Source organism: Phaeodactylum tricornutum, chromosome 13 (genome assembly GCF_000150955.2).
Source record: "Phaeodactylum tricornutum CCAP 1055/1 chromosome 13, whole genome shotgun sequence".
NCBI classification, from domain to species: Eukaryota; Bacillariophyta; class Bacillariophyceae; order Surirellales; family Neidiaceae; genus Phaeodactylum; species Phaeodactylum tricornutum.
In genome coordinates, this window is record NC_011681.1 from 451,549 (window position 1) to 463,989 (window position 12,441).

Sequence of the window (12,441 nt, forward strand, 5' to 3'; positions counted from 1 at the left end):
TCTGTGATCGTATCACCTTAGTTGCCCGTCGTCTCTACTCGCTATCGTTGTAGAAGCTTTTTTTGCCGGAGATTTCACTTCTCCATTTACGTCAATTGCGTCCATCCCATCATCAAAGGAAGTGCTAGCACGAGCCTGAGAATTCCCGTAATTGCCAACATTCAAAAACTTGGCAACATCCGAATCGGGTGCAAAGGTATCGACAGTCCAACAAATCGTGGCGAGGGGCAAAATATCAGTAAAGGGCAAAATTTCCTCCACAAATTCCAACGCAAAGATAACGTTACTGTTGTATAATTTGCGTAACAAGAGTGCCGCAATCGGTGCGTACACAACATCCGACAATTCTCCGATGATGGGAAGCAGCTCCGAAGACGACCCAACAATGTCAATTATCACGCAAACAAAAAGCTTGCCAAAGTCGGGACTACGAGGTGGCACATTCGATAAGTTTGGTGGTACTTTGAGCCGCTGGCCGGAAGCTCCATCGATATTCTTTGCCTCCGTTCGTCTGTCTTGTCCAAAAATCTTGAGGGCAATGAAATTTATAGTGTTACCAATTTGCTTCGAAGCAACCCAAGAAACAACGGCAAAAGTGGCGATAACTAGAACCTGTGCAATGACCACGGAAACAATTCTGCTACCTAGTGATTGCCAATACACATCGGAAACGATGGTAGGGTCTACAATTGTACTACCATCAAAATATTCCACCACAGAGGTTACCAGCGAAGAGCTGAAAGCATCCACTGGTACCAAATGTTGCTTTACTTTGCTTTTTGTTTGACTCCTCGGGAGCGAAGCCGGAAGAAAGGAAGCAACGTTTGATAAGGCGGCGACACAGATGAGAATTCTATTCACTATTCTACGAACCATCGTGAATGTACTGTGCAACGTAAAAAGACTTCCGAAATCAGATTTGTGTTGCCCGGTGCAAATCTGATATATCACAGTAGATTTTCCTTCGAAAATCAAGGGCGCCACATCTAACTATGAGCTGTCTTTGGTTCAACAGCGACCGAACTGGAACAATGGTTGGAATCACAAATCAAGAAGGTACCGACGAGGTCATATTATGTTCCTAAGGAAAAGTTGCTACAGATAGGAAATGGTCGTTTGCAGTTGATGCGAATCTAGTCGATTCTTGACGATTAGCAGTGCTTCAGACTCGGTATAGGAGCTTTCAATTTTCTCCTTTAACCTACCTAGTTTCTTTTTCTTCTAGCTCAAACTGAGGAACAGATTGGAAAGAAACGGCAATACCCGAAGGATCAAATAGTGTCGGCATGGTATCAGCAGAATCGGATTCTTCCGATGGCGTGTATACGAGATTCAAAGACTGCACAACAGGGTTGGCTTGAAGACGTTTTTTCTTCGACGGGAGCAGGAGTAATCCCATACAGTTAGCGGAAGGCGCCATGTAAACCGATTTTGATGGTTGTGCTGGCTCAAACGGTCCCGTTCCCTTCGAGGGTCGTGCATACGGATACTCTTGCTTTTGGAATCCCAGCTTTTCGTAGAAGGCCTGACTGGCCTTAACGTCTATGCAATTGATTGCCACAAACATTATTGGGTCCGGGGTGATCCCTACAATCCCTCGCATTGGTAGTCCCGATGGTGAAACCACGTTGACAAAACCGTAAGCGTCAATGATGTTGCCACCGTGCTTAACCATTTGCGAAATTCGGTAGCCTGGAACAGCAACTTGCAGAAAAGCAAAATTTTCGCCTGGCGCTTTCTCTCCCGTCCGATACAAGGGAACCGTCGCCTTGGCGTCATATACGAGACGAACGGAAGCATGGCCTCCGTAAGTGTTGAAGGACGACACTGGAAGGGTGAAGTCGTCTGGTATTCGCAGCTGTTCAGGACCGTAGCCTAACCATGTTTCTTCGATTGATCCTTGAACACGCCGTCGTAAAACTTCGAAATCAAAAGAGTCTTTCAAAAATAAAACCATGGCCTCCTGCTGCGACTGATCGGCTACTTTTATAGTAACACCCTGCAAGATTGCATTGGAATCGGCAAACTCAGGTAACGCGCCAACGACAGCTGTGGCACTGTCTGGAGAACCTGACAACGCAACGCCACCCGATAGTAGTGAAACCGTCTGTAGCAGGAAGTCCCTACGTGAATCTATGTCGCTCTCCTCATGGGTCGTCCGTAATCCGGCCGAATGGAATCGTCGAGTCGCAGAATTGGAGACTGTCGTTTGGAAAGCGGCGACGCCTAAAGACGGTACAGCTGAGTACAACAGACAGAAAAGTGATCGTATCATTACCCTCAATTGCGTACGTGTTTAATACGATCTTTACTTCCTCACTTTCTCGAAAATGAACCGTCTAAAGACTTCAATCACGGGTAAATTTCGCTGCAGTATCGTAACATCGGATTTGACTGATCTAACTGGAAATCAAAAGATCCAATGGCTGAGGTATGACGTCAGTTTTCACTGTCAGCTTGATTTGCCGACCAAACTGCCAATGGCCTTTCTTGATTGGCGAGACCTAGCTCAACAAGCTACGGCAATCGTTGTCCAAATTTGATTGAGGCAATCTGACGATAGATTGTAATACGCACGTGACAATATATTAGATTAGCGTCTTGTCCCAATAAACTATGCGTCATATAGCAAGGTCACCAAGGTGTCGCTTTTCGTTCATCCGGATTACGGCTGTCTTGGGGATCGACAACGTAAACTCCAATGGTGCTAGCGAGAGGGGGCCTCCTAGTAACTCGCTCCTAGATGCCAGGTTTATGGCTTGCTTGGTGCTTAAATCGAGCACATTGACGCAACAGTTTTTTTGTTCCAACATCGCTACTTGCGCCAAAGGAATATTTTGGGCCGTGGCCAACAGTATTTTGAGGAAGGTTGAATGCGCTATGGCTGCAACACATCGATTTGAAGCGTTGGACGCACTCTTGGCGAGGTCCTGTAACGATTTTTCGATTCGTGCCAGTACCTCCCCTCCCGTTTCGCCGCCTTCCCCCATGCTGAGGTCTAGCTCTCCTACGGACCAGCCAGCATAGGTAGCCATCATCTTCGCCCGGTAAGGCTCGACTGATTCGCCTTCAGCAGCGCTTCCAAAATCGATTTCGTTCAAGCTGTCTAATTGACGGAGGGTCGGCGACGAGACGGATGGATTGCTGGAAAACTGCAAAGCCGCGATTTGGGCCGTTTGGCGGGCGCGAATCAAGGGCGAATGAAAAACGATCGTAGGGACAACCGGAAGCGCAAAAGATAGTGCTTTCCCCAGTCTCCGAGCCTGTTCTTGCCCTGTTTCGTTTATGGAAGGATCAAGTCGTGATCCTTGAATTAGCTTGAGGCGATTGTTTTCCGTTTGGCCATGTCGACAAAGAAAAATACGTACATTGTCGTCAGCTAAAGGAGGAAGATCCGACAAGGAATTGAAGAAGACAGCTTCCTTCTTTTCTATAGCATTAGCTTCCAGGGATGAATATACTGGAAAGTAAGCCAAGGAAGATGCTGCGGAGGCCAACATTTCCCGACGACTCTTTTGCGACGAATATTCATTGTCAGCTTCGGGCTTATCTGCAAGGATTTCTTCACTTGGAAGCGTTCCGCGTAGGAGTGTCTGCTTGCATGTGGAGGTTGGACATATAGTGATGAATGCCTGGCAATATGGAAGTCCTATCAGCGCAAAGAGGAGCGCTCCATTTTTCGCAATCAGCGACGGCATTTTGACGAGTACACCTCTACAAAAATGAGACAAGCCGGTCGTTCGTTTCATTGTCACATATTTCGTTCTAGCAGTATCACATACGCAGTCACTTTCTGAGAATTTTGTCGCTTCTTTATGTACAAAGTTTCGTCGATATCGCACGGATGTCCAATGTGCATCAAGCCAAACGGAGGACAACAGCATTTTACATCACTGTCGATTGTACTTGTCGTCGCACGTTTCATCGCAACGGGCTGGACTGCCTATCCTAATCATCACAAAGATCCGATCCAATTCGATCTACCAACAATGGACGAAAATCGCAAGCGCAAGGCTTCGGAAGATATTGAGGAAGGGATTGTTTGTCCATATTTGGACACGATTCAGCGATCGTTGTTAGATTTCGATTTCGAGCCGGCATGCAGTATTTCAATGCAAACAGGCCCACACATTTATGGTTGTCTCGTTTGCGGCAAGTACTTTCGCGGACGTGGAATCCAGACACCAGCTTACACACATTCAGTAGAAGAATCGCACTTTGTGTTTGTGCATTTGACTAACGGGACATTTCACTGTCTGCCGGATGATTACGAAATTAAAGATACGTCACTAGTCGATATTCAAGATGCATTGCATCCGAAGTTTTCCCCGAGCGAAATTCGAACAATCGACACCCACACAGAGCTCAGTCGGGACCTCTTTGGACGACGGTACCTGCCAGGCTTTGTTGGCTTGAATAACCTTCACAAAACTGACTGCGTGAATGCCGCCGTACAGGCACTGGCACATGTCCAGCCATTGCGTGATTTCTTTCTATCGAAAAGCCATAACGAGTCACTCCTGTCGTCGAAAAAATCCCAAGCGTCGAACCGACTTGCTCATCACGTGGCACAATGTTTCGGAGAGCTTGTGCGTAAAATTTGGAGTTCTAAGCGTTTTAAATCGACGGTCGACCCCCACATGCTGATCCAAGCAATTGCCACTGCCTCGAAAAAACGCTTCAAAGTCGGTGTACAGGCCGAAGCGGGGGAACTTGTGGCGTGGTTGCTGCATCGGTTGCATGTCGGGACAGGTGGAGGTCGTAAGGCTGGTAGTAGTATTGTGCACAAAACATTTCAAGGGAAAGTACGAGTCACGACAAGAGAAGCAAAGCGGAAAAGGTTGGAAGCGAAAGCTGAAGAAGACGACCGATGGGGAAGCGAGGATGAAGGCGCGACTGAGCAGGAAGGTCTCAAAATGAATGATCAAGAAGTGTTAGTAGAAATTGAAGAAACCGCCACCGATACACACTTTCTACAGCTCACTTTAGACATACCGGAAAAGCCACTATTTCGCGACGAAGACGGTGGTTTGGTCATTCCACAAGAACCGCTGGTGTCTGTTCTGAAAAAATTTGATGGTGTTACTTTTTCAGATGCCCTCAACCGCAGCGGCGTGGCCCAACGGAAGCGCTACCAACTCCTAAAACTACCGGACTACTTAATCTTACACTTGGCTCGCTTCAAAGACAATCGGTATACAAAAGAAAAAAACCCTTCAATTGTCATGTTTCCGGTAAAGAACCTTGATCTTGGCGAGTACGTGCACAAGGAAAAACAAAGTCTACCAACTGAGGAGCAAATTCGAGGAATGACTGTACGTCAGGTGTGCGTTTTCGTATGATTTCGCTGCTATTTTTCAAATCGTTGTCTGAATAGTGTTTTCGTGATGTCAACAGGTAAAGGAGCTAATGGCACTGCTTGCGAAACACGACCGCACCGCTTTAGGAGTATCTATGCTAGAGAAGAAGGAGCTCGTTGACGCAACCGTGGATTTTTTTTTGAAGAGTTTGCCCGACTTGCTCTCTGAGAAGTACGATTTGGTTGCGAATATAACGCACGAGAGTCCTGCTGACGTTGGTCGCGAAGGTCAACACGACCCATTGCAGGACGGCCACTACAAGTGCCATGTGCAGCATCAAGCCACGCGACAGTGGTATGAAATTCAAGACTTGCACGTTCAAGAGATTATGCCGCAGCAAATTGGACTTTCCGAATGCTATCTTCTGATCTTTCGAAAGTCAGGATTGTAAGTAAATACTAGATTTCAAAACTACCAACCTTCAATGAACTTTAGAGACGTAGTCTTTGTCGGGTCCTGAAAGAGCCGGTGGAACAGCCAAGAACAGTCCATAAATATCCATGTTCTTACGAACAAATGCTGGATCCAACTCCTGCGCTCGACACCATTTCAATGCGGCTTGTTCCATACGCTCTCGTCTCTGCAATGCCGTGTCCGATTGAGAAGGCAAGTCGCTGTCTTCGTTTTCGTCTTCTTCGTCCGTCGACCGTCCCCACGGGAGTGACGACGGAAAGAATGCACGATCTCGTTGCGTATTGGGATCCTCCAAAAGTCGCAGCATGGCGTCGACCGGTGGAAGCGTCCAATCTTCAAAGGAGCTTTGGCCGTCGGCTTCAAGTCTCCGGCATCGGTCTACGTGCAGTCTAGCCAAAGGCATCATATTTTCGGTAATCATCTCTTCCAAAGCCGTTCCCATTGCTTCCATTGCAGATTGATCAAATATTTCTGTCAAGTGTTGTAAGGAGTTATCCTCTTCGATTATCTCGAGTGCTTTCTTGTGGATCCAATGGTTTAGCATACTTGGCGGAAGAGGGACATTCGGTAGATCCGCCGTGAGGTTCGGTTCTTCTTCCGCAGTCGTCTGAGTCACGTGAGTGGCCCAACCAACTGCCTCATTCAATTCCGCCTCCGTCATATTCTTTTGCAAAGGAGTTGTCCCAGCCCACGACGAAGCTGCCAACTGATCCCAAGACATTTGTGGGAGACGATTTTGCGTGGTATCATCAGACCGCTCCTTTCCAGTTCTCGTTTTGCGTCGCTTCCTGGGACGGGCACTTTTTGTAGGTACGGTACGTGTACGGGCGGACTCAGCTTGGGTATCATCCCGATTGTGCGTAGGATCGGGAACGGAGACGGCAGCGTCATTTTCGTGGACGGTCTCGACCACAAATTCGGTGCGCGGCGACGATGCCGTTCCTGATGCCAATCTCTCGCCTTTTTTCTCTCCCGACATTTGCCGAGTCTCGCTTCATTCGTTGATTAGACAACGGAAGTATGACGCGAGCGTAGAATCGTTGTTGATTGCGTCTAGTCAGGCTCTTCCAAATTCGTTTCGTCGGTCGCGGCTCGGGTTTTTGGCCAAGCATTTTCCGGTTTGACTGGGACATCCCAGAGTCAAGGGATTGACTGTTGTCAAGATATAAGTGAATATGGTTATATACCGTAAATGTGACGAGGTCAAATGACGTGATTTTGGGATAGCGCTCCGTGGTTCAATCCCATGGCACGTTAACTTTGACAGACTGCGACTGTGCATAACTACTAGCTGGGTATGCGTACGGTAGTACATAAGTAGTCCCTGTTCTAGAATGGTCGCTGTGCAGAAACCTTACCAGATACGATTTCCGAAAAGGCGGGTATACACATACTAGGGGAGGGTTCACACATTTTGGCGGGCTTCGGTACAATTTAGAGTGAGGCTCCAATCCGAGAAAAGCGGATCTTGATTGCAATGCGTCCATCGAAACAAAGTTGACCACCATTTCAATGCCAATTTCGCCGTTTCCTACCATGTCGATCGAACATTTTCCTTGTAGTCCCTTATCTCATTCTTTCCTGAATAAGGTCAACTGCATTCGTAACGCTCGGACTGCGGCTGACGTCGAACACGCGTGTTTCGTCTTTAACAAAGACATGTTTGCGTTGCAGGAAAATGACGAACGTTGCGAAGATGCGGTCCCACTTATTCAGGAACTTTTGGAATTCGGAACAGCTCAGACTTTGTGTGACAAATTCCGTCTGGCGAACGACAGCCCCCAGCTGACCGAACTCGTCACGGCCATCATGATGCTGTTGAAAGGCACGCACGGGAACGGTACGGAACACCGGTCGTTGCCTCCAGACCTCCGTAGCTGCCAAGCTGTCGAAACAGTACTGCATACCATCCAACTTTTTCCGGACGAGCACGATTTACAAGCCTATAGTGTCCATACGCTTTATCTGCTACTCAAAACGAGTAGAGATGACGGATATCACGATTTGGAGCGATCCGCTCGATCCATTGGAGCAGTAGTCTTGGGAGTCATGGAACGTTTCGAGTCTTCCCCTTTCTTCTTTGTCCAATCGACCTTGATTTTAGAGCTGATACTTGCCAACATGAACAAGAACACTTCACAACAATTCCGCAAAAAGGCCCTTGCCCGCATTCAAGTTGGGTTGGACGTCGTCCCCGAAGCCCTCGATACGGCAAGGGCTGTTCTCAATATGCTGGCGCCGAGTACTGGGAAATCAATAACCGCATTTATTTAATTGTAAGTAGGAGAAAGTAATTACACTTTGTGGGAGTGCTGCATCTATAGTTTTTTCTGTGCACTTCCTTTTCCTTCCAAAGCATTGAGCGGAGGGTTATATTGAGAAAGCCATCTGCTAGTACCTTCTGTTACAGCTCTAGGTACGACGGAAGCTAATTGTGCCACCTGCTTTCGACACGGAACAGTCGAACCTTGAAAATTGATATGGTCGCAAACTTCGAAGTTCGTGGCGCTTGTAACCGTCCGCTTGGTGCGGAGCTTTTGGTGTATCCGCTGGACGGATCTGGAACTGTTCGTTTTCTATCTCATCTTGTTGGACCAAACCCTCCCACTCTTCGTCTATGGATGAACGAAACCTTGGATTTCCCCAAGTTTCCCAATTGTCGCCACACTGTCCTTCGTCATATTCACCAATCAAAATATATTCGCCGACATTTCGCGATCGAAACAAGGTTGTCCAATCTTCCGATAGGGGCATCCAGCTGCACAAAACGATGACCTGTTGTGCCTTATCTGACTGAATCAATTTGTCCAAAGTCTCTTCAACAGACATGCGTTCAACGGGAGCTTTTTCTGACACTCTCCAGCTACCGTCGTCGGTTGCGATGATTGTAGGGGTTTTCGGGGAAGGAAGCCCGCGTCTCGGCCGTGGAACTACCTTTCTCTGCCTTGCTGGCGTCTTGCGTGACGTGAATTCCTTTTCGAAGTAGTCGCGTAGATACTTGGCCAGCAGTCCATCACCTGCCCCCACATCTAGGACCAAAGTATCTCCATGGTACTGTTCCGTCCGTTTGCGCAAATACGACCCCAAGCCTTCGACGTATTCCTCCGTCCACAGCTGGTAAATATCGGCTTCTTCGCAAAGTGTGTTGAATGGACCACAATTGGCAACATGTCCACCCGCTAGCTCCAATATTTCCTGTAAACTAAGCGCGGAAAGATCCGCTTCCTGAGAAACGGTGGCAAAGCGCAGTCCGCCACCACGCAGCTCGAGTACCTGACCGCCGACTCTTTCTGCGATTTGCTTCATCCTAGCACTGGTGGCAGACGTATCTTTCTGCCCAGTCCAAGATTCCATTTCCAGCACTTTTGTCAAGAGAGAACTCTTAGGAAGCGTAGATGGATCAACGACTTCTTGATCGCTGTCCATGGTTAATTTGCCAGAGAGCAACTTTTGAAAACTACGTTGTCGAACTTGCAATTGCAGTGTTTTTTGCAGGGAAGGGAACGCGCCCATTACGGCCTGCAGATGATCACCATGTCGAGCCAGCAAATATTCTGCCCGGGCCCATTTCAGAAATCTGGGATGGAATTGCCAACGTCGAACCTCGCTCCAACGATTGTTGCGGCATAGAACCGGACGGAGGTAGCGTTCCAGCACTTTGACGCGAATTTCTGCATCTACCAACGGTGTCGCGTCTTCCTCCTCATTTTGGCTGTTGCGACTAAAAATTCTCTCCAACCAGGAGGGTGCCACCTTTCCTAGTAGCGTTGCCTGTTGCATTTCCTCACGTGATTCCAAAGAAATGAGCTTTTGAGCGAGAGGAATGAGTAAAAAGTTATCGAGCGTCGGATTGTCATGAACTACACCCCGTCCCAAAGCATAGCGTGCTCTCAGGCCATTTCGAAGCATCGCAGGCCCCAGAAATTGATTCACTTTTTGGCTGAGCGTCAGAAACACCATGATGGTGGTCGTATAGAGACGGTAAAATGGGCGGTTGGCAGAAGGCCATTGTCGCGGTCAATTTGTGATTTGTGTTTTTGTAAAGGGAAAGATTTGGATTCGGGTTTCCTAGAATCGGAGCCGGACTCGAGAAGTCGTGACTGCTTACAGCCAATCAAAGCTTCATATGAACGATATCTACTTCAGTGCATGCAGAGCCTTTGTTAATTGACTGTGAACACCTCCGGTTGGCGAGATATTTATGTCGTACGCGACGTTAAGCGAGGCCTTGGTTCCGCAATGGCGAGATCCACGAAGCGGCAGTTGCGGAATGCTCACAATCGATCAGAAACAGTGCTCTATTGTACTCTCTCAGTGAATAGGCGCGACTCTCGTAGCAACGAAGAAATCGACCATGTCGGAAGTTCCACCCACTCGCATGAATCAGCAGATCTTTAAAGCTAAGAAAAAGGCTGCGGAAGGAGGACACAAATTGCTTAAGAAGAAGGCGGACGCTTTAAAGGTTGGTATTTTGCCCCTCGTAAAATCCTTGACGCACACATTCCGAGGTATCACGATGCTGCTATTTCTCACTCCCGTCTCTCTCGTTTTTCATTAGGTCAAATTCCGGGACTATGCGAAAAGTATTGCGGAAACAAAGTCCAGTATGGCTACGGATGCTGCGTCTGCTTTTTTCAGCATGACGCAGGCCGAGTACGCTGCCGGTAACTTTAAGCGCAAGGTGGCCGAGGGCGGCATGACGGCGCGTGTCCGCGTCGGTGCTGGTGTCGACAATGTTGCAGGTGTCAAGCTACCAGTCTTTACTAAGTACGAAACGGGTGCGACCGCTGAAAATCAGTCCCTAGGTCTTGTCGGCGGGGGAAAGAAAATTTTGGCAGTCCGTGAAAAGTTCACGGTTGTACTTGAAATGCTTATCAAGTTGGCGTCTCTCCAAACGTCATTTCAGACGCTGGATGAAGCGTTGAAAGTTACGAATCGTCGTGTCAACGCCCTTGAGAATGTGACAATTCCCAGGATTGAAGGTGTTCTCGACTACATCTCTCGTGAATTGGACGAATTGGAACGTGAGGACTTTACACGTCTAAAGCTGGTACAGGGTAAGAAACAAGAGGAAGCGAAGGAGGAGGAAAAAGCCAAGGCCATAGCAGCAAAGTTGGCGGCAGAAAGCGGCAAACCTGTCCTTGCGCGTGGGAAGGAAAACGACGAGGACATTACAGCGCAATACGATGCCGATGACGACGCTGATGTCGTGTTTTAGAGCATCTCATTTTATTTGTATGAAGCAATCGGCACTGTTCAACTTAATCATAGCATCTTTCGGTTTTGTTCTTTGTAACTACCAGCTGTTTATTAACAATCAAATTTGGCGACCGAATCATACACCTCCTTATTTCGTGTCTCGGATTACAAAGGTTTTTCGGTTCCATCTTCATTTAGCAGTCCTTTTTGCTTAAGCTTTCGCCTCCGCTTAGACTCTATTTCTCGCTTTTTGTAGGCTTCGTCAAATTCAGGTGGACGCATCGGAAATTTTACTGTATCGTACTGCGCAATCTCTTTTTCCAAAACATTTTTCTTCTTCCATGTCTTCCGAACCCACAGCCCCACACCTGCTTCCCTCACAAACTCTTCCGATGGCTTGAAAGTACCGGTTGCTCGAAATTCTAAGTCTTGCTGCTTGTATTCTACACGTGCTTGCTCACAAAAATCAGCATAATACTGGCGCTCTTCATCGGACAGCCCGATTCTCCACATTTTGCTTATTTCTTGCACTACCCGCGTTTGACTATGCTGTTCATTCGGTCGATCGTGTCGCATTTTGGTCGTCATCTGGCCCAGAAAGATAATATATCCCGACGAAGGCGGCTCGGGGGGAGCTTCGGGTGCATCTTTTTCACGCACAATCCGCCGACGGCGTTCCCCCGGTAGTTTGGGCTTATCCCAGCGATCTTGGCCTTTGGCCTCGGGCTGTTGTGCCCTTACACGGGTAGCCATGTTACGTTTGAGTTCCGCAATCCGATCTGTGGCGTAATCCTGTGTCCAGACAACAACATGATCCGTGTTGGAGTGTCCAGCCGTCAACACGGTCGCGGCGGTTCCCGTACGGATGGCCGTCAAGTCGGATTCGACGGTAAAACCGGCCTCTTGAGCGAGGGCGGCAGCGTCGAGAATGTCGCCTTGGATCGACTCCAGCATCGTATCGCATTGACTTATCAGATCATCCGCCTCTTCGGGTGATATGGGCTGGCGTCTGCAAGTATCAAGTTCTCCACGTTTCGCTGCCTCTGGCGCCATGGTGAACCATGGAAATGCTTTGAAGCTCTATTTGTCTTTTTGCTTTGTATTCATCAAGATCCGGGTTATCTCAGTTTTTTACGAAGTAACCGGGAAATTCGAATCGAGGACGATGTCCGACATGCTGCTGCCAGCTATAGCGGAGGGGCTAACACAGGTGTTGGGCAATACTGCCTTTTGGTGCATGCCAAGAACGATCCCAGATCCGCACTCAAGTGATAGAGTGTTCCAAAAAGTAATACCAAGGAACCATCCCGGACTAATCTCGATCTCTTTGAGCTCGTCTACATTTTGACATTATGGGTGGAGGAGATCATCACCATTCTCCCGCTGCCATGCCGGTCGAAAAGCAAGATCTGGATTTGCTCCGCAAACACCAAGTTCCCCTCGCCTATCGTGACACTTGCGCTCACTT

The 12,441-nt window shown here is 48.1% G+C and overlaps 6 protein-coding genes across 6 annotated transcripts; 3 read left to right on the plus strand and 3 right to left on the minus strand.

Annotated features, from left to right (window-relative positions):
- Positions 1-12: 12 nt before the first annotated feature.
- Positions 13-3,698, minus strand: PHATRDRAFT_37572 (predicted protein; the record flags this gene model as incomplete). The annotated part of the gene is made up of 3 exons (XM_002181693.1): positions 13-865; positions 1,206-2,226; positions 2,639-3,698. The coding sequence occupies 3 exons, from the start codon at positions 3,696-3,698 to the stop codon at positions 13-15; spliced, it is 2,934 nt and encodes a 977-aa protein (XP_002181729.1).
- A 276-nt stretch (positions 3,699-3,974) lies between these two features.
- Positions 3,975-6,065, plus strand: PHATRDRAFT_28684 (predicted protein). The gene is made up of 4 exons (XM_002181523.1): positions 3,975-4,805; positions 4,905-5,324; positions 5,530-5,574; positions 5,608-6,065. Exons 1-4 carry the CDS (start codon positions 3,990-3,992, stop codon positions 5,749-5,751), a joined length of 1,425 nt encoding a protein of 474 aa, XP_002181559.1. The 5' UTR covers positions 3,975-3,989; the 3' UTR covers positions 5,752-6,065.
- A 1,245-nt stretch (positions 6,066-7,310) lies between these two features.
- On the plus strand, positions 7,311-8,048 carry PHATRDRAFT_37575 (predicted protein; the record flags this gene model as incomplete). Its single annotated transcript, XM_002181524.1, has 1 exon — positions 7,311-8,048. One exon carries the CDS (start codon positions 7,311-7,313, stop codon positions 8,046-8,048), a length of 738 nt encoding a protein of 245 aa, XP_002181560.1.
- A 138-nt stretch (positions 8,049-8,186) lies between these two features.
- PHATRDRAFT_47378 (predicted protein) lies at positions 8,187-9,788 on the minus strand (the record flags this gene model as incomplete). Its single annotated transcript, XM_002181694.1, has 1 exon — positions 8,187-9,788. Exon 1 carries the CDS (start codon positions 9,732-9,734, stop codon positions 8,187-8,189), a length of 1,548 nt encoding a protein of 515 aa, XP_002181730.1. The 5' UTR covers positions 9,735-9,788.
- A 274-nt stretch (positions 9,789-10,062) lies between these two features.
- Positions 10,063-11,063, plus strand: PHATRDRAFT_51058 (predicted protein). Its single transcript, XM_002181525.1, has 2 exons — positions 10,063-10,236; positions 10,333-11,063. The coding sequence occupies exons 1-2, from the start codon at positions 10,129-10,131 to the stop codon at positions 10,990-10,992; spliced, it is 768 nt and encodes a 255-aa protein (XP_002181561.1). The 5' UTR covers positions 10,063-10,128; the 3' UTR covers positions 10,993-11,063.
- Positions 11,064-11,138: 75 nt separating this feature from the next.
- On the minus strand, positions 11,139-12,026 carry PHATRDRAFT_37578 (predicted protein; the record flags this gene model as incomplete). The annotated part of the gene is made up of 1 exon (XM_002181695.1): positions 11,139-12,026. The coding sequence occupies one exon, from the start codon at positions 12,024-12,026 to the stop codon at positions 11,139-11,141; it is 888 nt and encodes a 295-aa protein (XP_002181731.1).
- Positions 12,027-12,441: the final 415 nt, after the last annotated feature.